General features: G+C 35.7%; 1 protein-coding gene across 4 annotated transcripts in view; it reads left to right on the top strand.

Annotated features, from left to right (window-relative positions):
• The window catches only part of MKLN1 (muskelin 1), a 379,727-nt gene that overhangs the window by 259,140 nt on the left and 97,733 nt on the right, over window positions 1-22,854 (top strand). For 3 of the 4 annotated variants that reach the window (XM_013963507.2, XM_018046917.1, XM_018046918.1), the window contains 2 exons: window positions 4,094-4,203; window positions 7,255-7,447. In XM_013963507.2, the coding sequence (XP_013818961.1) occupies window positions 4,094-4,203; window positions 7,255-7,447 (303 nt within the window). Of the gene's footprint in view, window positions 1-4,093; window positions 4,204-7,251; window positions 7,448-22,854 lie in introns of all 4 variants that reach the window. The other variant, XM_018046919.1, reaches the window with a different exon arrangement.

Genomic DNA, 22,854 nt, shown 5'->3' with positions numbered 1-22,854 from the left:
AAAATCCATTGTTCTGTTTTGTACCTTGAACCAGTCTTTTATCCATGTATGGTTTTGTAAAATCACTTATTGGTAATTTAGAAAATGTGATTCACTGAGTTATACAAATCTTTCAAATGTTGGAACATTTCTTTTTTTTTTAATTTTAATTTTTACTTTATTTTACTTTACAATACTGTATTGGCTTTGCCATACATTGACATGAATCCGCCACGGGTGTACATGAGTTCCCAATCCTGAACCCCCCTCCCACCTCCCACCCCATATCATCTCTCTGGATCATCCCCATGCACCAGCCCCAAGCATCCTGTATCCTGTATCAAACATAGACTGGCGATTTGTTTCTTACATGATAGTATACATGTTTCAATGCCATTCTCCCACATCATCCCACCCTCTCCCTCTCCCTCAGAGTCCAAAAGTCTGTTCTATACATCTGTGTCTCTTTTGCTGTCTCGCATACAGGGTTATCATTACCATCTTTCTAACTTCCATGTATATGTGTTAGTATACTGTATTGGTATTGGTGTTTTGGGAACATTTCACTATATAATATTTTTTTAAAAATCATACTTGTTATTATTACCACCAATCTTATCAGAAAAGTATTGGAAAGTAGCTCAGCTCACAATGCTGAATACTGAATTTCCGAAATTCTAATTTTTCCTCAAAAGCTTGAATTTTGTCCATGGCAACAAATACTGTTATTTGTTGTCTTTGAAATGACAGGTAAATGTCTGGCAGATACTGAAATCTAAATACTAGATGTCAGCTTTTCTTTTAAGAAAAAATAGTATCCTACAGAGCTATTTCAATGGCTGTTTCGGCTCACAACTTACATAGGTTCTTTTCCTTGAGAATGCCATCATACTTTCATGTGCAGCAAAAGTACTTTTTGTACCACACAGAACATTAAAATGATGTGTACTTAATGATAGGAATTTACTAAAATTAATTTTTATACATCATCAGAGACATTTTTTCATGTTTTAATCATTATTTTAATTAGAAGGATGAATGTACAATTAAGCATTGCAGTTAAAATTAACAGTAAATTGATAATGCAGTGACGATTTTAGGAGTTTATGTTGCGTTTTTAAGTGTATATTACATACAGGCAAAATGACATTTTATTAAAAAAATATATGTGTTTCTAGGAGCTATGAAAGTGAGCATCATTTAAGAAAATTTAGAAAACTTTGCACAAACCAAGAAATAAATTTATTTATATATTTACTTTTTATACTGTTTATTGAAGTATACTTGATTTATAAAATTATATGGATTTCAAGTGTACAGTGTTATAATATATCTTATGGTCCATTTATATCTTATGGTCCATTTAGACACGACTGAGCGGCTTTCACTTTTCACTTTCATACATTGGAGAAAGAAATGGCAACCCACTCTGGTGTTCTTGCCTGGAGAATCCCAGGGGTGGGGGAGCCTGGTGGGCTGCCATCTATGGGGTTGCACAGAGTTGGACATGACTGAAGCGACTTAGCAGCAGCAGCAGCATGGTCCATTTAAAGTTATAAAATGTTGGCTATATTAGCTGTGTAGTAAACTATATTGTTGTAGCTTACTTTATTTATGTTATTTCCTTTTTTATGGAAAAGCATTTTATTTTTTTAATAATTTTATTTTTAATTGGAGGATAGCTGCCATACAGTATTATGCTGATTTCTGCTATGCATCAGCATGAATCAGCCATGGGTATGCATATGTCCCCTGCCTCTTGAACTTCCCTCACACCTCCACCCCATCTCACCATCTAGGTTGTCAGAGAACACTGGATTTGCGCTCCCTGCATCATACATCAAATTCCCACTGGCTATCTATTTGCAGAAGACATTCTTAAATGAATTGTCTTTTTGTATTTTAACTGCAGGTGTGTGATAGGGAGGAATACAGTTCAGTTCACACTGTATTAAGGAATGAACACTGGAACAGTCTCATACTACTACTTTTTATGGCACTACCAAGATGCCAACAGTTTTATTCAGCATTGCCTTTGTACCATGAGTGCAAATGTCAGTACAGTTTAGGAAAAAAAGAAAAGGCTATAAAGCCTTAGTCTTATTATGAAAAGTAGTTCTGACCACATGGGACCTCCTGAAAGGGTTGTGGGAGCCTATCAGTCACAGGTTAAAAACTTCAGTCTGCTGTGTCCTGTCATTACTGATGTGAAATGTTATCTTGATTCTATGAAATTCCTCTGGATTCTTCAGAGATTTTTGGACACTCTTGTGCTCCCGTAATGTTACTTTGTTTTCTTTCACTAATACCAAACTTAAAATTCCTGTATCTTTTAGAATGTTTATTTTCTTATTATTTGTATTATTTTAGGTATTTTGTCTTGTTGATATTTTTCATATCAGCTTGTCTGATATCCAAAAAATAGGATCTATACCATAAGGATTATGAAATTACATTAAATTTATAATTAATTTGAGGAGAATCAACATGTTTACAACCTTTGAGTTTTCCCATCTAGAAACATATTAAATGAAGTATTTATGTTTTAAAATTTTACTACCTTGCATATTTTAAAGTTTATTCTGAGATATTTTAAGCTTTTTCTTTTTTTCTTGCATCAGTTCAGTTCAGTTCAGTCGCTCAGTCATGTCCGACTCTTTGCGACCCAATGAATCGCAGCACGCCAGGCCTCCCTGTCCATCACCAACTCCCGGAGTTCACTCAAACTCACGTCCATCGAGTCCGTGATGCCATCCAGCCATCTCATCCTCTGTTGTCCCCTTCTCCTCCTACCTCCAATCCTTCCCAGCATCAGAGTCTTTTCCAATGAGTCAACTTCACATGAGGTGGCTAAAATTCCAGAGTTTCAGCTTTAGCATCATTCCTTCCAAAGAACACACAGGGCTGATCTCCTTTAGAATGGACTGGTTGGATCTCCTTGCAGTCCAAGGGACTCTCAAGAGTCTTCTCCAACACCACAGTTCAAAAGCATCAATTCTTCGGCACTCAGCTTTCTTCACAGTTCAACTCTCACATCCATACATGACCACTGGAAAAACCATAGCCTTGACTAAACGGACCTTTGTTGGCAAAGTCATGTCTCTGCTTTTCAATATGCTATTGCATATAAACTTTAAATAAAAGTTTTTCAGTTAAATGTCTTGAATTTTTTAGGTAGATAAACTAAATCATCTTCAAGTGATATTTTTTTCTCAATTTGCAGGGGTTTTTCCTGATTGCACTGGCTAGGATCTCCATATAGTGTTGAATAGTAGAGATATTAGGCCTCTGTCATGTTCCTGATTTGAGTGGGAATACTTAATGTTTCTCTGTTAGTTTTTTGTTTTGGTTTGGTTTGTTTGAGGGGGGTGGTGGGCTGAGGTTTTGATACTTAAGAAAAAAATCTAGGTAGCAAAGTTTTCTTCTGCCTCTGTTCCTTAAGAGTTTTGGGTTTTTTAAATAAATTTTATTAGTTTGCTCTTAGCATCTGTTGAAGTAATCAAATGTGCTTCTCTTTTACTTACTTAACATGATGAATTACATTAATATCACTCCTGTTGAACCAACCTTCTATTCCTTGAACTAATTCTGTTTAGTGCAGTGAAAACCTGGTAGAATTAATTTGCTTTTTAAAAAAAATCAGTATTATTTAAAATTTTGAATATATACTCAGAGCTGATATTATCCTTAAATCTTTTCTCTTCTGGTTTTGTTTTCTGAGATATGCCACTTTGCTAAGCAATTGAAGTTTGTCTCTTTCTGTGCTCTGATACAGTTTAAATTATAAATAACTTCTATAGTAATTATTTGTTTCTTGTGACATTGATAAAAACTAACCTGCTAAAATAAATCATCTAGCCCTGGCCCTGTTTTTGGGGGGATAGATACATGACACTTTGAATATATCCTCATGTTTTTATAATTAAAGTAGCCTCATGATGGCATAGATCACACATTTCATTTTGCTACTGTGGCCCTAGCACCAATAGTACAGTGCTGGGCATATAGAAAGTATTCAGAAAATTTGCTATTAACTTTGAATTGTTGTTTTACTTTGCTAAAGTTTTATTTGAACTATGTTGTTTTTTTTTCTTTCTTTTTTCCCTTCTCCAAGTTCCACTCTTATCGTGGGGACCCAGCTTCAACTTCAGCATCTGGTATGTTGAACTTAGCGGCATTGATGATCCTGATGTAGTACAGCCCTGTCTCAACTGGTATAGTAAGGTAGGACCGTATTTTAAAATCCTGATTTTATGTTTCAGATGCCTGTAATAGAGAATTGTGTCATGCTCTTGTCTTGAGATTAATTTAAAATATTGAGAACAGCAATGATAATTAAAAAGATGAATCAGTGTTTATTAAACGTTTGCATTTTGCCAGGTTATTACGTTCTTTGTCACTTATTCACTCATTGCCACTGTATGAGATAGGTACAATTATTATCCATATTTTACAGATGATGAAGTAGAACACAGAGAGGATAAGTATTTTGCCTCAGGACACACAGCTGTCAGGTGCTCCAGGCAGTGCATCAACGCAGACAGGGTAGCACCAGAATCTGCTATTACATTAATATACCAAATCTGTATTGATAGAAACATTTATACATAGTTTTCAGTGGGATAGTTGTGGTTCTGGATTGCTCTTATGTATTCCTCCTTTGTGTTTATGTTGAGTAAAATAGCAGTGTTTACTTTTCCTTTTGAAGAACTAAAATTTGAGATAGTTTCTATAAATAGTGTGATCTTATTCTTATAGGAAGTATAAAGATAATATTTAATAATTTTATTCATAGGTCATTTTATATAATAAATGCAACCTGAGAAGTATGAATTTAAATTATTAAGAAATCGGTCTTTGTTTTTTTTTGAATACCTTTAATGTTTCGTTTTTGTTTCTGATGTATATCCATTTAACTCTTTGGCTATGTTTTTGTTGAGGGGAGGTCTGTTTCTCCTTAGGGGAGTGATAAGCTTTAATCTAATCACTGCTTCTGGACTTCTTGGACTGAGCTGTCAACTCATTTGTTAGGAGGTTGGAAAACAATATAGGTTCTAAGGGTTTTTTTTTTTTAAATAGAATTTCGGTTCTTTTTTGGTCAGTGTAATTGAGGAACTCTTTGTTTGACTAATTTATTGTGGGGATTTGATTATATTCAATTTAAAGTAGATGCTGGGTTTTTGTTTTTCTATATTTTTAATATATTTTCTGGGATTACCTGTAATATTCTAAATTATTTCAAGGTTGAGATGATATTCTTAAACATTAAAAATGATAATTACAGTGTTGTACATATAACAGCGCTTAGCAGATACTTATAGTCTTCTAAATTCTATTGGTTCTTTTTTTTTTAAAATTAATGAGTAAGGATACTGGAAAAAATTTTCTCTTTAGCCTCTGATACGTACATGTGCTTTCTTTAATATATTCACAAATCACTTGATACTGTGAGAAATTGGAGATTGCACCTTTCCCCCCACAACTTTGTGGACAGATTGTATTTGAGAACTTAAAATTGTTTGGCCATTCTTTTGTCAAGTTCTCTGTGTTATTGTAAACCTCTAGAAATTAAAGTCAGCATGATTCAAGGTATTACTGTTTAATATGGTTCCAGATAGTTAGGTAAATCTTTATTTAGAAGCCACTCCACTCCAGTACTCTTGCCTGGAAAATCCCATGGACAGAGGAGCCTGGTAGGCTGCAGTCCATGGGGTCACTAAGAGTCGAACACGACTGAGTGACTTCACTTTCACTTTGCACTTTCATCCATTGGAGAAGGAAGTGGCAACCCACTCCAGTGTTGTTGCCTGGAGAATCCCAGGGACGGGGGAGCCTGGTGGGCTGCCGTCTGTGGGGTCCCACAGAGTCGGACACAACTGAAGTGACTTAGCAGCAAGCATATGAAGTTATTAATGTCAACTTAGTTTGTATATAAATTATTCTTTTGTTGATTGATGAGGGAAAACCTTGCTATAGTGTTTAAGAAAAAGTGTTTTGGTAACCTGTCATTAATAAAATATCAGAAACTATAAACTGATTAGTATTTTGAGTCTTGTAAATTTTCCTGCCTTATTAAACAGTAATGCTGACAAGTAAACTATATTTTTATTTGGTTATTATGCATTGGTTCCATGTCAGTTTGTTGTATTCTTATTTAGGAAATTTGTGGAAGTCTTATAACTTATTCTTTTTTTAAATAATTATTTATTTTTGATTGATGATTGGTTTACAGTATTGGTTTGATTTCTGTCATACATCAACATGAATTACCATAGGTATACATATGTCCCCCCTTCTCTTGAATCTCCCTCTTCCCTTTTGCCCATTCCCACCCCTCTAGGTGATTACACAGCCCAAGTTCGAGTTCCCTTAGTCCTACAGCAAATTCCCATTGGCTGTCTATTTACACATGTTAGTGTATATGCATCCGTGCTGCTCTCTCCATTTATTTCACCCTCTCCCACTTCTCCCCTGCCCTTGTCCATAAGTCTGTTTCCTGAGTCATAACTTATACTTGAAGTTAAATTTTCTTTTAAATTCTATATGTGATCTTGGTTTTTGGCATTCATCTTTTTAGGGAAGAGACTTAGTACTTTGAATATTTCTTTTTGGATTGTAATAAATTGAGATTTTTTTACTTTATAGCTATTTAATCAATGAATTAGCTCAGGGTTGGTAAAAAATTATGAAACTTAAATAGTTTCTCCCTGGTGATTTTGAGTCATAAAACCTGTTTGTGAATTTGAAATACATGAACATTTGATAATATTTGTCATTCAACTAATAACTTATTACTAAGAACAAAGAGCATATATTTAATGGCTTCTGTGCTTTCAGTACCAACGTTGTCGCCTGATTAGTAAAAATCTTGGAAGCTATTATTTTTACCATCTTAAGTAAGATTTGATAAATATTTTTTCTGGTTCTTTTCTTGAAAGTTCAGAATTAGGCCTGGTTTCATCTTTTGTTATCTTTTATCTTCATGAAATAATATGCCAGTAATATATCTGTATATCTTCATCTCTTTAATATCTTTCTGCTATATACTTTGTGAACTTTGGCAAGTTATTACAATTGACTAAGCTTCAGCTTTGCCATTTAATAGTAGAATTAGTAGATACTAATGAATAGGGTTAGTACAACGCTAAGTTGTGCTTAGTATGTTTAGTTAATGTTTAAAATGCTCACTTTAGGTTAGTAATTGTCACTTCTTATTTCCTAAAGTAATAACTAACCAGATCTCTTTTTTTCATACCTTCTCTTGTGTTCCAGTAGTACCGTGAACAGGAAGCTATTCGTCTTTGCCTAAAACACTTTAGACAACATAACTATACAGAAGCCTTTGAATCACTGCAAAAGAAAACTAAGATTGCCCTGGAACATCCAATGTTAACAGATCTGCATGATAAATTGGTATTGAAGGGTGATTTTGATGCCTGTGAAGAATTGATTGAAAAAGCTGTAAATGGTATGTCATAAATATGTAACTTAGATTGGTTATTAGGGCGATTTTTAAGTATATGCAAGAAACAGGATTTTTTTTTTTTTAAAGAATATATAAGTTTATGTCAGTTCTTAGTTTTCTTTTCTTTTTTCCCTTCTCCTCCCCCATCTTTTTACTCTAAAGATTTAGTTCCTTGAGTTAGGGACTTATTTTCTGTAAGACAGGTCCATAACGTGATAATGAAACTTGAAAAATAAGCAAATAACATACTTGAACTCACGTATCTAAATTTAAGTTTTTATCTTGGAAAACCATGTACTTACAGATGCTAACATTGACTAGCACTGAGCGACTTAGAAAAATTCTTTTAATGTTACCGTCAGTACCAGTGACCTATTCCTTTACATATTTTTGTTGATAACAAGTTGTCATTTTTTTAATAGTGTAATTTGGGGCTTCCCTGGTGGCTCAGATGATTAAGAATCTGCCTGCCAGCACAGGAGACCCAGGTTCAATCTCTGGGTCAGGAAGATATCCTGGAGGAGGAAATGGCAACCCACTCCAGTATTCTTGCCTGGAGAATTCCATGTTCAGAAGAGCCTGGCAGACTACAGTCCATGGGGTCGCAAAGAGTTGGACACCACTGAGCGCCTGATATATACACACATACAATTTGGGGGTGGGGAGTGCTTGGATAAGCCAAAAAATTTTATTAGTATACAGTTAATAATGATATAGTTGATAATGAAGAGATTTGTATTGGAAACATTGTCTGTGTAATGTGAATGCTAAATAATTGCTAATTTTCTTGGCTAGCCTGTGATCTGATTCTGAAAGAAATGTCAATGTTAGAGCATAATATTGTTGTAGAAAGGAGAACCCCTTCCAGGGCCTGAGAGTGGGCTCTTGTCTAACACTGGAAAATGAACTATCCCAGGAGACACATGTGCCAACAGAGCAAGAGACTTTATTGGGAAGGGGCGCCCAGGCAGAGAGCAGTAGGATAAGGGAACCCAGGAGAACTGCTCTGCCATGTGGCTCGCAGGCTCAGGTTTTATTGTGATGGGATTAGTTTCTGGGTTGTCTCTGGCCAATCATTTCGACTCAGAGTCCTTCCTGGGGCCACACGCATTGCTCAGCCAAGATAGATGCCAATGAGAAATCTGGGAGATGGTGGGACACATGGTCTCCTTTTGACCTTTCCCAGACTCTTCTGGGAAAGAGTGGTAGGTAGCTTATTAATTCCATGTTCTTTACTAGGACCTCCTGTTGTAAAATAACTCATGCAGATGGTTACTACGGTGCCTGACCAAGGTGTGTGTTTCCCCTAACAATACAATCTCCCAAGGTAATTGTTTTGGAGGATGATACCAATTAAATATTTAAGGTCTTGTGTTTAGTTATTTAAGGAACTCTGTCTTAATGCTTTTAAAAAATTTAACTGTCATAGTAACAGAGTACAGAGTAGATGCTTGTGTTATAATGAAAAATAAGTATTTGGTCTTTTCTGTTTCCTGGCACACAACTCCTAAAACCCTTGGGATCTGCAGAGTGATGTGTCTTTTGTATGCTGAGATGACTGGTGCTGAAGTCCCTAGGTAACTTCAGATCTCCATAAAGATCAAACCATGTGATTCAGCCCCATCCCTGATCTCTGGGGAGTGAAGCAGAGTCAAAGATGGTGTTCAGTCACCTAAAACCATGTTTTAATCAGTCATGCCCACCTAATGGTATCTCCCCAAAAGCCCAGAACAGTGGGGTTCAGACTACTTTAGTTTGATGAACACATTGAGGTGCTAGGGAGTGTGGCATGAAGGGTATGGAAGGTATACAAACACACACTTCCAGTCACACACACACACACCCTCTACCCTCGTACCTTGCCCTACATTTTTCTTCCATTTGGCTGTTTCAGATTTGAATCCTTTATAATAAACCAGTGATAGTAACTAAAGTACTTTCCTAAATTATGTAATTACTCTAGACTCATTGACTCTGAAGGGTGCTGTGGGAAACCCCAATTTATAGCTGGTAGGTCACAAGTACCAGTGGCATGGAATTTACAATTGGAATTTGAAGCGAGGATAGTCTTGTCAGACTAAGTCCTTTAACTTATGAGATCTGACACTAACTCCAGGGAGATACTGTCAGAATTGAGTTGAATCTCTGTTGGATATCAAGTTGGAATCAGAGAATTGGAGAAATGGTTGGTGTAAGGAGAAAACCCACACATTTGGAGTCAGAAGCACTGTGAGTGAAAAAGCTTAATGCTCAGTATAAAACTTGTGAAATGATGCAGAAAGTTGTATAGAAATCCTATTGCTTTAATAGAAACAAAGAATAATAAACTTTCCTGGTCCTCTTTTCATATATTTTAATCTTATCACTACCTTTCATTATTATTAGGCACTCACTTATCAGAGTTGTTGTTCTTGTTCAGTCACACAGTCGTGTCTGACTCTTTGTAACCCCATGGACTGCAGCACGCCAAGCTTCCCTGTGCATCACCAGCTCCTGGAGCTTGCTCAAACTCATGTCCATTGAGTTGGTGATGCCATCCAACCATCTCATCCTCTGTCATCCCCTTCTTCTCCCACCTTGAGTCTTTCCCAGCCATCAGGGTCTTTTCCAGTGAGTCCGCTCTTAACATCAGGTGGCCAAAGTATTGGAGCTTCAGCTTCAGCATCAGTCCTTCCAGTGAATATTCAGGACTGATTTCCTTTAGGATTTGGTTGAATATTTTACAGTTAGAGAAACAGAACCAGTGCCTTCTTTGAGTTTATAAATTTAAAGTTAAGTTAAAATGAATTGCTCCCAGCTTTACTGTGTAATAACAACAAACCTGCCTCTCAACCTTAGGCATTGTTACTGTTTATCTAATTGATGATGATACTTTCAAATAAATGATTACTGTGTTTAAATAGAATATACTTTGGACTATATACAGATAGAACATATATAATAATCTCTTATAATCAAAATGCTACTAATGAAAGTATATACGTGTGTGTGTGTATATATATGTATGTATACCATTTCTGAGAATGAGTTTATCTTTTTTAACTTTGTAGATGAAGGCACAAGTAACTTTATGTTCTAAGTCTTTTTATGGCATTTAATATTTTGTTAAGGTAAACAACAGACCCACCAGCAATTTTATGTAATTAGCTAAAAACAGGTTTTAGAACTGCCTGTTTAGCAATAGACTCTTTTAAGAGAAGTTAAAATCATGTGTAACTCTGCTATTGCAGACAGTTAACTTATCCTTCTGACTTTAGGAAGGAACCAAGTTTAGGGAAATTGGTGGTAACTATGCTTGAGACTTAAAGCCAAGTCATACTTTTTTTACACTTCACTGGCCTGGAACAGTGTTTAGTTAATAAACATTCCTTCCAGGGTTATTCAGTTTGCTGCTGACTTCACTGATGATGATTTGTTGGACAAATAAGGAAGTAAACACTGCAAAGTTTTTTGGCTTGTGCTCCATTAAAAACATAGTAGAGAAGGGTAAGACGTTTCTGCCTGATCATAAGAAAGTCTAGGGAATCCAAAGCATTTTTCAGACTTCTTATGGTAGAGGAAACAAAAACTACTTTTAGTGTATTTGATGTATTAGTATGCTCTTCTTCAAGTATAGTCTGTATTTTAAGAAAATGTTGGGCTATATTTATGTCTTTAATAGACTTCCTGTTTGCCTAGAAACTTCCTTTTTTGTTGTTCAGTCGCTCAGTCGTGACCGACTCTTTGCAACACCATGGACTGCAGCATGCCAGGCTTCCCCTTCCTTCACAACTCCCGGAGCTTGCTCAAACTCATGTCCATTGAGTCGGTGATGCCATCCAATCATCTCATCCTGTGTTGTCCCCCGCCTTCTCTTCCTGCCTTCAGCCTTTCCCAGCATCAGGATCTTTTCCTGTGAGTTTGCTTTTTGCATCAGGTGGCCAAAGTATTGGAGCTTCAGCTTCAGCATCAATCCTTCTAATGAATATTCAGGACTGATTTCCTTTAGGATTGACTTGTTTGATCTCCTATATTTTATAGGCTTATGCCCTATATAAATATGGATAGGGTAGAATCTACATATTTATGCTTTCATGACATACCTAATTAGACTAATACCTATTAGACTAATTCACATAAAATGTTTAGGATTTAACCTTTTCTTCCTGTTTTCTGAATAAATGTAAGATGTGAATTATTTCTTTCTCAGATGCTTGGTTGAATTTACCATTGAACTATCTGTGCTTGAGATTTACTTGCAGGAATAGTTTTAGGTTACCAGTTCAATTTCTTTAAACTTTATAGGACTATGCAGAGTCATTTGATTGGTTGATTGAGGTTTAATAAGATCACCTAAAATTTCAAACTTACTAGCATGAAACTGTACCTAATACCCCCCATTATCTGTTTAATGTTTGTAGGATTTCTTAAAATGTGTTAATATTTATTATTTATGAATTATTTCTCCCTCCCCAATTCATTACTTTTACCATAAGTTTATCTTTTGAGAGAACCAACTTCTGGTTTGTTGATTCTTTATGTTAACTTTTATGTCCTTGACTTATACTCTGTGTTTAATATTGTCTTCTTTTTCTCTTTGAGATTAATATGCTTTTTATAATTTACTGAGATGAATACTTAGCTTTTTAATTTTCAGACTTTGTTATTTTCCTGTTATATGCATTTAAGGACATACATTTCCCTCTTCTTATTTTTTAATTGTGCTATGAACTGTTTTCATTTTTATCCAGTTCATTAATTTCATTAGGAAATGATACTGCTCTTTTGTGAGTCATAGTTATGTAAGAAATATAGTTTTTAATTTCCAAATACATAAAGGTTTTCTGGCTCTTTTCTTTATTACTTCTATCTAACTAAATGCATAGTGGTCAAAGTATATTTTGCACATTCCAGTTCTTCAGAATTTGAGAAGACTTACCATGTTGCCTCCTTTTTCAATTTTTATAAACATGCTATGTGCACTTGGACGGAATCCAGTCTTTAGTTGCTGGTGCGGTGCTTCATCGCAGTCCAGCTAGTCTAGTCTGCTGATCATGCTGTGTAAGTCTGCCTTCCTAGTAAGGTTTCCATCTGATTCTCTCAATTACTAAGAAAACGTATTAACGCTTCCAACTATGATTATGAAATTCTCTCTTCATATAATTCTGTCAGCTTTTGCTTGGTATATTTTGAAGCTATATTACTAGATGTACACAGATTTTTAATTTTTTAATTTTGGATGAAAGCTTTTGTATTAAAGTATATTTTTATCTCTAGTAATGTTTTTACCTTGAGGCATAGATTGTCTTACATTAATATAACTGCCTTTATTTGGTTAGTGTTTACATAGCATATCTATTGCCATGTTTTAATTTCAAGCTTCCTGTATCCTTTTTTCAGAGATGTATTGCCTGTAAATTTAGTTGGTTGTTTAAAAGAAAAAGTCTGTCTTCTTTTGATTTGAACATTAATTTACTTACTTGATTGAATTACTGGTAAATATATGAGTTTAATCCTACCATTTTACTGAAAAATTTTGTCATGTTCTTTATTTCTTCTCTTTGGTTCTTATCTCTCTTTTTTTTTTTAATTTAAATTTAACCTTTCTATTTTTTCTTTATTTATTTGGAAGTAGTGCAGCCTGTTTATATTCTTTTATGGTGAGTCTGTAAATGACTACAAATATAAATACTTAACAAAATTTATCAATACAAGAATGTAATAGACTTTCAACTCCCATCTACTTACATTCCAGCTCATATGCTATTGTTCCTTATTTTCGTCCTATATTCAGAGATCCTAGAAGACATTACTAATCTTGATTTTATAGTATCCATTAATTTTATCAAATTTTACTGAGTTTTTTGCTGTGCATTGCAATTTGAATCTTTGATTTTATATCTAAGATCATATTCCTTCTGTCTTAAGCACATCCTTTAGAATTTCTTCTAATGAAGTTTAACTCAGTTTTTGTTTGCTTGAAAATTTGCCTCTTTTCTCGAAAGATATTTTACAGGGTATAGAATTCTAGAGAAAATGGCAACCCACTCCAGTATTCTTGCCTGGGAAATTCCGTGGACAGAGAAGCTTGGCGGGTTGTGGTCCATGGGGTCCCAAAGAGTCAGACGTGACTGAGTGACTAACATTTAACTTACATGGAATTCTAGATTGACAGTTATTTTCTTCAAGTACATTTTGGGTATCATTTCACTGTTATCAGTTTTCATTATTGCTCTTTTAGATGCAGTCTGTCTTTTTTCCTATGGCTGTTCAAATATACAAGTATATTAGCTATACCTTTGTTTTAGGTTATTTTATAATTATGTAAATAGGGCAACTCCAGTGTGGTGACCCTGTTAGCTATTATGTATTTTGGTTTTCTTTCAAGTTAAAGGTACATTGCCTGTCTATTTTTCATTTCTTTCATTTTCTCATTTTAATTGCACATTTATGTTTAATTTTTTAAGCTTCTCTAATATCTTTATCTCATTTCCATTACTACATTGTTAATGTTTTCTTTCTTACTTTGATCCTCATTTCTGTTATGTATTCTTTTCCTTTTTTCCTTCGACTCTGACATTCATGTTTTATTTTCTCAAACCTTATCTTTTCCATATCTCTGTTTTCTGTTTGTATTTCTAACTGTGCTAATATTGTATAAGAGAGTTTCTTTTTTATCTTCATGGAAAAGTATTTGGCCATTTTCATCTATTACATGACTACGTTTTGATGTTGAATCAGATTTTTTTTTTGCCACTTCAAAACTTTTTCTTCCTTTTCTTTTTTATATGCTCATAAAAATCTTGAATTGCTTGTTTTTGGCATTTAGTAATCTTTGAAAGAAATAAATTTTTCCTGTTTTAAATAGGCTTATAGGACTGTGTTCTAGAACAGAAAGATTTTTTCTTATGGTATTGCTTTTCTCTTGGGACATTGTTTCTTCTCAACAGTACTCCTAATGCAAAATCTCTCTCTCTGTTTTTTTTTCCACCAGACTGCTTCCAGAAACATGACTTGTTTCCCTAACTCCTGTTCATTCATGTCTTTTTCTTAAAATTAGTTTTCATTAGTGTATAGTTGCTTTACAGTGTTGTGTTAGTTTCTGCTGTACAGCAGATTGAATCAGCTATTTGTGTGTGTTATTTGCTCAGTCATGTTCAACTCTTTGCCATCCCATGGACTGTATAGCCCACCAGGCTTCTCTGTCCATGAAATTCTCCAGGTTAAGAATACTGGCGTGGGTATCTGTTCCCTTCTCCAGAGGATCTTCCTGACCCAGGGATTGAACCTGAGTCTCCTGCATTGCTGGCACATTATTTACCATCTGAACCATCAGGGCCTTTGTACTTTTGTTTGTGCTGTATTTGCCTTCCCTGATTACTTTGCCTTTTTATCACTGTTTGCTTCCAACTCATTCCTCAAGGCCAGCTCTTTCAAGCTACTTTTCCAGAATTATTCCTGCACTTCAGTTGCTCCTCCATCTCTTAACTTCTGTTTGCCTTTATGGCATTTTTCTTATTTTGTATATAAAAAATTATTAGTTTTCTGCCATATATAGTTCCAAATATATCATTTTTATATTATTATATATCATTATTATATAATTATTATATCAAAGGCAAATATGCCATCTACTGTAATAAATACTATGTTGTTTAGTCACTCAGTCATGTCCAACTCTTGGCATCCCCATGGACTACAGCATCTGTAGTCACCATCTTAGTCAATGTCAGCTGTTAAATTGAAATAACAATACTTGCCTAGAAAGTAGGTATGATAATTAAATAAATTAATTCATATATAGTATTTATTATGTATTAAAAAGAAGAGACATCAATTTGTTCCCTGTCCCTCACCATCTCCTAGAGCTTGCTCAAACCCGTGTCCATTGAGTTGGTGATGACATCCAACCATCTCGTCCTCTGTCATCCCCTTCTCCTCCCGCCTTTTGTCTTTACCAGCATCAGGATGTTTTCTAATGAGTGGGCTCTTCACATCAGGTGGCCAAAGTATTGGAGCTTCAGCTTCAACCTCAGTCTTTCCAATGAATATTCAGGGTTGATTTCCTTTATGATTGACTGGTTTGATCTCCTTGCAGTCTGAGGGACTTCTAGAGTCTTCTCCAAACCATAGTTCAAAAGCATCAATTCTTTGGCACTCAGCCTTCTTTATGGTCCAGCTCTCACATCCGTACATGACTACTGGAAAAATCATAGCTTTGAATATACGGACCTTTGTTGACAAATTGTTGTCTCTTCTTTTTAATACATAATAAATGCTACATATGAATTAATTAATTTAATTATCATACCTACTTTCTAGGCAAGTATTGTTATTTCAGTTTAATAGCTGACATTGATTAAGTAATTTGCCTAAGACAGTGCACTTAGTAAGTGGCAGAGCTAAATTTTAAGTCTGTTCACTTTACCACTATGCTTTGCCATCCAGGTAAATATTTACTGGTTTAGTTTCCCCAGTATTTATTGTTATAATGCAAACTTTTATAAGTCATGTATTTCTCTTGTCAGAATTTGATCAAACTGCTGAAATGCATAACTTTTTAAAAAATCTGTTTTACCCATCCATTATTCTTCTTGAACTATCAAAAACTTTTTTATGCTGTACTTATAAGTGAATTTTTTATCTTATAAAAAAATTTCTGTGTTGGTAAAAAATCAGTTTGATAAAAGTTTGAATGTAGGCCCTAATACTGTATTCAGTACTTCTTTTTTTTAATCTTGGATGAAGTTTGACCATAGTATTTTCCTTTTGATTAAAATTTCCTTCCTAAGTTGCTTTTTTTTTTTTTTAACCATGTCCTTTTTAAAAGAATATTCATTCTTAGAGACAGAATCAGCTTGTGCCTGGTTAAGACTTTATGAAATGTGTTTATTATAGTCGTAATCATAGAGAAAAAATGAGATGGTATTGGGCTGGGAGACTCAATAGTTTGAGAATTGTTAGCAACTAGATCTTAGTGTGATTTCTCCGAAGTCATATTTTCAGTTCTTTTTGATAGTTTATTCTTGGCAGACCCTTCTGATTTCCTGGTTTAGGTTTTTGTCAAAAATAGACATATAGGAATATTAGCAACTGCCTGACTTCTTAAAATATGAAAATAATCTTTTAAGTTGAATAGTTCTTAGCCATTTAAATGCTGTACTTTTTTTGTTTGGGGGACTTTTAAAATAATATAACAGTTGTTTTCATAGTTTTGTAGATGAGAATGTCATTGTTTCAGTAGAAAGCTCAGTTGTTTGTGTTCAATCATTTAGAATATATACAAATAAATATACCAGACAAAAGGCTTATTAACTAAGCAAGATCTTTCTAGAATTAGAAATTTGGGAAACATAGGGAAATTATTTGGGCAGCAGAGGTGTAAACTTTTCATTTGTTATTAGATCTTGAAAGGAGTTCTTTAACATTAAAACAAGGAACTGAAAGCAATATATTTCAAAAAAATCTTTACCCTGCCTTTTTGTTTCTTTCTATTTTTTAATGCGGGATCTTAGTTTCCTGCTGCTGCTGCTGCTGCTAAGTCACTTCAGTTGTGTCTGACTCTGTGCGACCCCATAGATGGCAGCCTACCAGGCTCCCCCGTCCCTGGGATTCTCCAGGCAAGAACACTGAAATGGGTTGCCATTTAGTTCCCTGAACAGGGATCAAATGTATGCCTCCCATAGTGGAAGAGTGATGTCTTAATTACTGGACGGCCGGGGAAGTCCCGTCTTTACCCTGCTTTAATAATGTTTATAGCATTTTTATTGATCACCTCAAGTATTTCAAGCTTATGACTGTTTAATTTTGAAATTTTTAACTTATCCTATTAAAAAATAAAGTTTCTTTAGCATGTCTCCTGGAGAAGGCAATAGCACCCCACTCCAGTACTCTTGCCTGAAAAATCCCATGGATGGAGGAGCCTGGTGGGCTGCCATCCATGGGGTCACAAAGAGTCAGACACGACTGAGTGACTTCACTTTCGCGTTTCACTTTCATGCATTGGGGAAGGAAATGGCAACCCGTTCCAGTGTTCTTGCCTGGAGAATCCCAGGGGCAGCGGAGCCTGGTGGGCTGCCGTCTATGGGGTCGCACAGAGTCAGACACAACTGAAGCGACTCAGCAGCAGCAGCATGTCTCCTATGGGTTTGAAATGACTGTTCACCAAGAAAACAGTATATTAATAAACTTTATATTACTATTCTTTTTGAGGACATGACAGAAGATTCTTAAGCATGTTATTTCATTGAAATTAGCTACTAAATATAATTTGCTTCAGATCTGATCTGGACTATTTAACGATAACCCAGTTTCTCTTGCAGTAGGCAATAATATGTATTCTAATAGATTAAATGAGGGTAATCTTTAATTTATCATGTTACTCTGCAAAATGCAACATTTTAAGTAATTTTAAAATTTTGAGTCATGATATAGTTTAATATTACAAAATGAAAGCACAAGAATTTAGAGTTGAGTGTGGAGAGGTATGAGAGAGCTGGAATTGTTTATAGCTTTTATGTCTTATGGTATCTCTAAAAGAGGTGTTGTGTTTTGGCTTGGTTTGGTTTGGTTTTAGTTTTAGTTTTTGGTAGAACAGTTAGCTTATGAAACTAGCCATTTGTTTTCTGGAACAACTTCTAACTGACATGAATGCTTCAGATAAGAAAGTGAACTGGAGTAGTGGCAAACCAGTGTTGCAGAGAGAAAATGAAACATAAGAAGTTAAACTTGAGCTTCAGTGTCCAATAGGTCTTTTATTTAACAGTGAGATTACATTTTTTCCTTTAAATTGTAATTAATGTGACATATTTCAACTGTTCTATCCCACTTTTATTAGAATATTTAATATTGTGTGTGAGTTTTGTTTCCCAGACTCTTGCCTTTTTTAAAGTGTTATTGAATAGGTACATTGTTGTGTCTTTTACTACAATGTTTAATCTGAGAGTATAATTTTAAAACTATTATTTGTGTTAGTTATATGTGTGTGTTTATTTTTATTTACATGCTCTCTAGAAAGAGTTGAAAATACTTTAGACTTTGGAATTGGGCTTTTTACCTTTTTCGTTAGTCTTTCAGTTCAGTTCAGTTCAGTCGCTTAGTCGTATCCGACTCTTTGCGACCCCATGAATCGCAGCATGCCAGGCCTCCCTGTCCATCACCAACTCCCGGAGTTCACTCAGACTCACGTCCATCGAGTCAGTGATGCCATCCAGCCATCTCATCCTCTCTCGTCCCCTTCTTCTCCTGCCCCCGATCCCTCCCAGCATCAAAGTCTTCTCCAGTGAGTCAGTTATTTGGGTGAGGTGGCCAAAGTACTGGAGTTTCAGCTTTAGCATCATTCCTTCCAAAGAAATCCCAGGGTTGATCTCCTTTAGAATGGACTGGTTGGATCTCCTTGCAGTCCAAGGGACTCTCAAGAGTCTTCTCCAATACCACAGTTCAAAAGCATCAATTCTTTGGCGCTCAGCCTTCTTCACAGTCCAACTCTCACATCCATACATGACTACTGGAAAAACCATAGCCTTGACTAGACAGACCTTAGTCGGCAAAGTAATGTCTCTGCTTTTGAGTATGCTATTAGGTTGGTCATAACTTTTCTTCCAAGGAGTAAGCGTCTTTTAATTTCATGGCTGCAGTCACCATCTGCAGTGATTTGGGAGCCCCCCAAAATAAAGTCTGACACTGTTTCCACTGTTTCCCCATCTATTTCCCATGGAGTAGTGGGACCGGATGCCATGATCTTCGTTTTCTGAATGTTGAGCTTTAAGCCAACTTTTTCACTCTCCTCTTTTACTTTCATTAAGAGGCTTTTCGGTTCCTCTTCACTTTCTGCCATAAGAGTGGTGTCCTCTGCATATCTGAGATTATTGATATTTCTCCCGGCAGTCTTGATTCCAGCTTGTGTTTCTTCCAGTCCCGCATTTCTCATGATGTACTCTGCATATAAGTTACATAAGCAGGGCGACAATGTACAGCCTTGACACACTCCTTTTTCTGTTTGGAACTAGGCTGTTGTTCCACGTCCAGTTCGAACTGTTGCTTCCTGACCTGCATACAGATTTCTCAAGAGGCAGGTTAGGTGGTCTGATATTTCCATCTCTTTCAGAATTTTCCACAGTTTATTGTGATCCACACAGTCAAAGGCTTTGGCATAGTCAATAAAGCAGAAATAGCTTACTAATTTCTCTGAACCTTGATTTTCTAAACTTTGCAATAATTAGTAATAGCCATTGCATAGATTTATTTTAAGGAGTAAATGGGTTAACCTTTCTGGTGTGTTGCACACAGTAAGTATGCAGTAAAAGTCAACTCTTCCTTGGTAAGATCTTTTTAAAGATTTGCTTCCAGGTTTGATAATTCTATATTGAAGTAACTTTCTTCAAGTTTTCTGATAGTCAGTCAAGGCTATGGTTTTTCCAGTAGTCATGTATGGATGTGAGAGTTGGACTGTGAGGAAGGCTGAGCGCCAGAGAATTGATGCTTTTGAACTGTGGTGTTGGAGAAGACTCTTGAGAGTCCCTTGGACTGCAAGGAGATCCAACCAGTCCATTCTAAAGGAGATCAACCCTGGGATTTCTTTGGAAGGAATGATGCTAAAGCTGAAACTCCAATACTTTGGCCACCTCATGTGAAGAGTTGACTCATTGGAAAAGACTTTGATGCTGGGAGGGATTGGGGGCAGGAGGAGAAGGGGACGAGAGAGGATGAGATAGCTGGATGGCATCACTGACTTGATGGACGTGAGCCTGAGTGAACTCCAGGAGTTGGTGACGGACAGAGAGGCCTGGTGTGCTGCGATTCATGGGGTCGCAAAGAGTCGGACACGACTGAGCGACTGAACTGAACTGAAGAACGAATAAGAGATACCAAAGAGAACTGTGTGACCTTTAGACTAGTGAAGAGAAAAGGGATTTATTTGAGATAGAGGGAGGCAAATTAATAAGTTCCCCAAACAATGTTTTTTAAATATTTGCTTGACTACTTTGCAAGATGGTGTGACTTATCAGGGAGCCATTATGTACTAGAAATTGACTTCATTGGAAGTAGGAGTTTTATGAACAGTTTGTTGAAATGTAAGGACTCAAAGGAAATGTCAACCATGTGGCTAGCAAAGTCCCTCCACGTCTTGCTCTTTTTTCCATTCTAAGCATTTATTATATACTGAACATCTCTGATGTTATACTCTTAAGTGTCATTATTCAAAAGAAGGTTAACTGTATCTATAGTAAAATCATCATAATTTCTAATTTTAAGTTTGGAGTACTTAATATTTAAATTTTGGAAGTAAGTTCCTCTGCATGCCTGAGTATAAATCCTTTGTGCATGCTTAGGTCTCTTTGTCCTTGTTAAAACAAGCTAATGTCAATGTACAAAGCACTGCTTATAGAAACTGAATATGTCTAGTGAGCCTTGAAGAAGAGATATTTCAGGGGTAACAAAGTATATGTGATAATGGTTTATATTGGTAATAACAGTATGTTGCAAAATTCTCCCTAAGTTATGGGAAAAAATCCTGTATCTAGTTGTTTTGTGGCTTTTCTTCTGATAGTAATAGCGCTCAATGCAAAAAAAAAAGGGGGGGGAGACTAATAAATACAAAGGCAAAAATCAAAATTATTCTACTCCTGCCAACCAAAGAAAGTCACTTCTAAGTTTTTGATGTATGTCACTGTGTGTTTTTCTGTCTGTGTGTGGTATTTACAAATTGATTTTACAAAAATTACATAACGTTCTGAGAATTGCTTTTTTTACTTTGAAAAATTCCTGACAATATTTTCATAAGACGGTTGTGTTTGATAGAAGAGAAATTGTGAAGCTCTTGATGGATAAAGTATTTGTAAGCTTTTCAGGTTAGTTAAGAGTGAGGATAGAAGGACTGGTTGAAGAAACAGAATTTTACCTCCAGTGTTCAGAATGACTTTAAAGATCAGGAAGTGCGTCATCTGATTATGTTCCTATGATCACTACCTTAGGAGCTCTTAGAAGAATTTCCCCCAGTGGATTGTGATTTCTTTTTCAGAATAGTCACAGAAGACTTTAAGGAGAAAGAGGAGATGGAGACTTTTCTAAGGTGAAAAGGTGATACACATAAGGTGGAATCAGCCAGACACACACAGTTGAAGTAAATAAATATATTGGTTCTAACAGTGATGGAATCCTAGAATGGCAGAATTTGGAAGGAACCTCAGGCTCTATCCAACTCTTAAACACCAGTTTTATAGATCAGGAACTTAATTGACTTATCAAAAGTCCTGTAATAAATTACTGTAGGAGACTTAGGCAAAAGGACAATTGCATGCTGTGTCGCTTCAGTCTTGTGTGACAGTGTGCGGCCCTGTGGACTGCAGCCTGCCAGTCTCCTCTGTCCATAGGATTCTCCAGGCAGGAATACTAGAGTGGGTTGCTATGCTCTCCTTCAGGGGTCTTCTTGACCCAGGGATCAAACTTGCATCTCTTACGTCTCCTCTGTTGGCTTGGGCTTCACTGGTGGCTCAGATGGTAAAGAATCTGCCTGCAATGCAGGAGACCCAGGTTCATTCCCTGGTTCTCGAGGATCCCCTGGAGGAGGGCATGGCAAGCCACTTCAGTATTCATGCTGCGAGAATTCCATGGACAGAGAAGCCTGGTGGACTACAGCCCATGGGGTCACAAAGAGTTGGCCACGACTGAGTGACTAACACGCAAAAAAATACAAAATGTATTACTTTTCTAATTGTCTCTATTGTTGCTTTGTATTTTTCTGCCCTTTTCTTATCTCCCTCAGTTTTCTGTTTATCTCTGTATAGTTTCATCTTTTACTTTTTCCTCTCTCTCCTCTGCAGTTAGCCATTATGTAGAATATTTTAAAATCATTATTCATCTTAAATAATTTTATCTTGTCCTGTTTACAGTTTGTAAGAAGGATCATTTAACTTTTATGTGCCTTTCACAAAATGAACTAAAATGTACTGTTTTATTTCTAACTTTGTAATTTTTTTTATTTTTGTAATTATTATATTTATTGTCATCTTACCATTATTGTTGGTAGGAGCGCCACAACATTATGTCTGGATTAAAAACGATTTCCCACTCTTGTAATGGGAAAATACTATTGGCCAGAATAGACTGAATGGGGCAAGAATTGTCATGAAAACCTATGGGAGTAGATAATATTGATAGAAACACTCAATAAAACATGCTGTAAGTGTATTTGTTCCCCTTACTTTAACATTTAAAATATAAATGCTAATTTATGAGTGCTAATTTAAGAAGGAGAGAGCTTACTTTTTGCAATAATTTTTTAAAGTCCACAAGCAAAGAAAAAGAAACTAGTTGAGTTTATGAGATAAGCTTTTCTTCTCAAAGCCATGTGAAAGGACTTGAAAGCTGAAGGGTGTGGTAGCAATTGAGCTTCATAATTGCCCAGAAAAAAAAAGACATTAGGGAGGTTC

This window comes from Capra hircus, chromosome 4 (genome assembly GCF_001704415.2).
Source record: "Capra hircus breed San Clemente chromosome 4, ASM170441v1, whole genome shotgun sequence".
NCBI lineage: Eukaryota > Metazoa > Chordata > Mammalia > Artiodactyla > Bovidae > Capra > Capra hircus.
The sequence above is the reverse complement of the archived record's forward strand: the minus strand, read 5'-3'. Positions and strand labels throughout refer to the sequence as shown.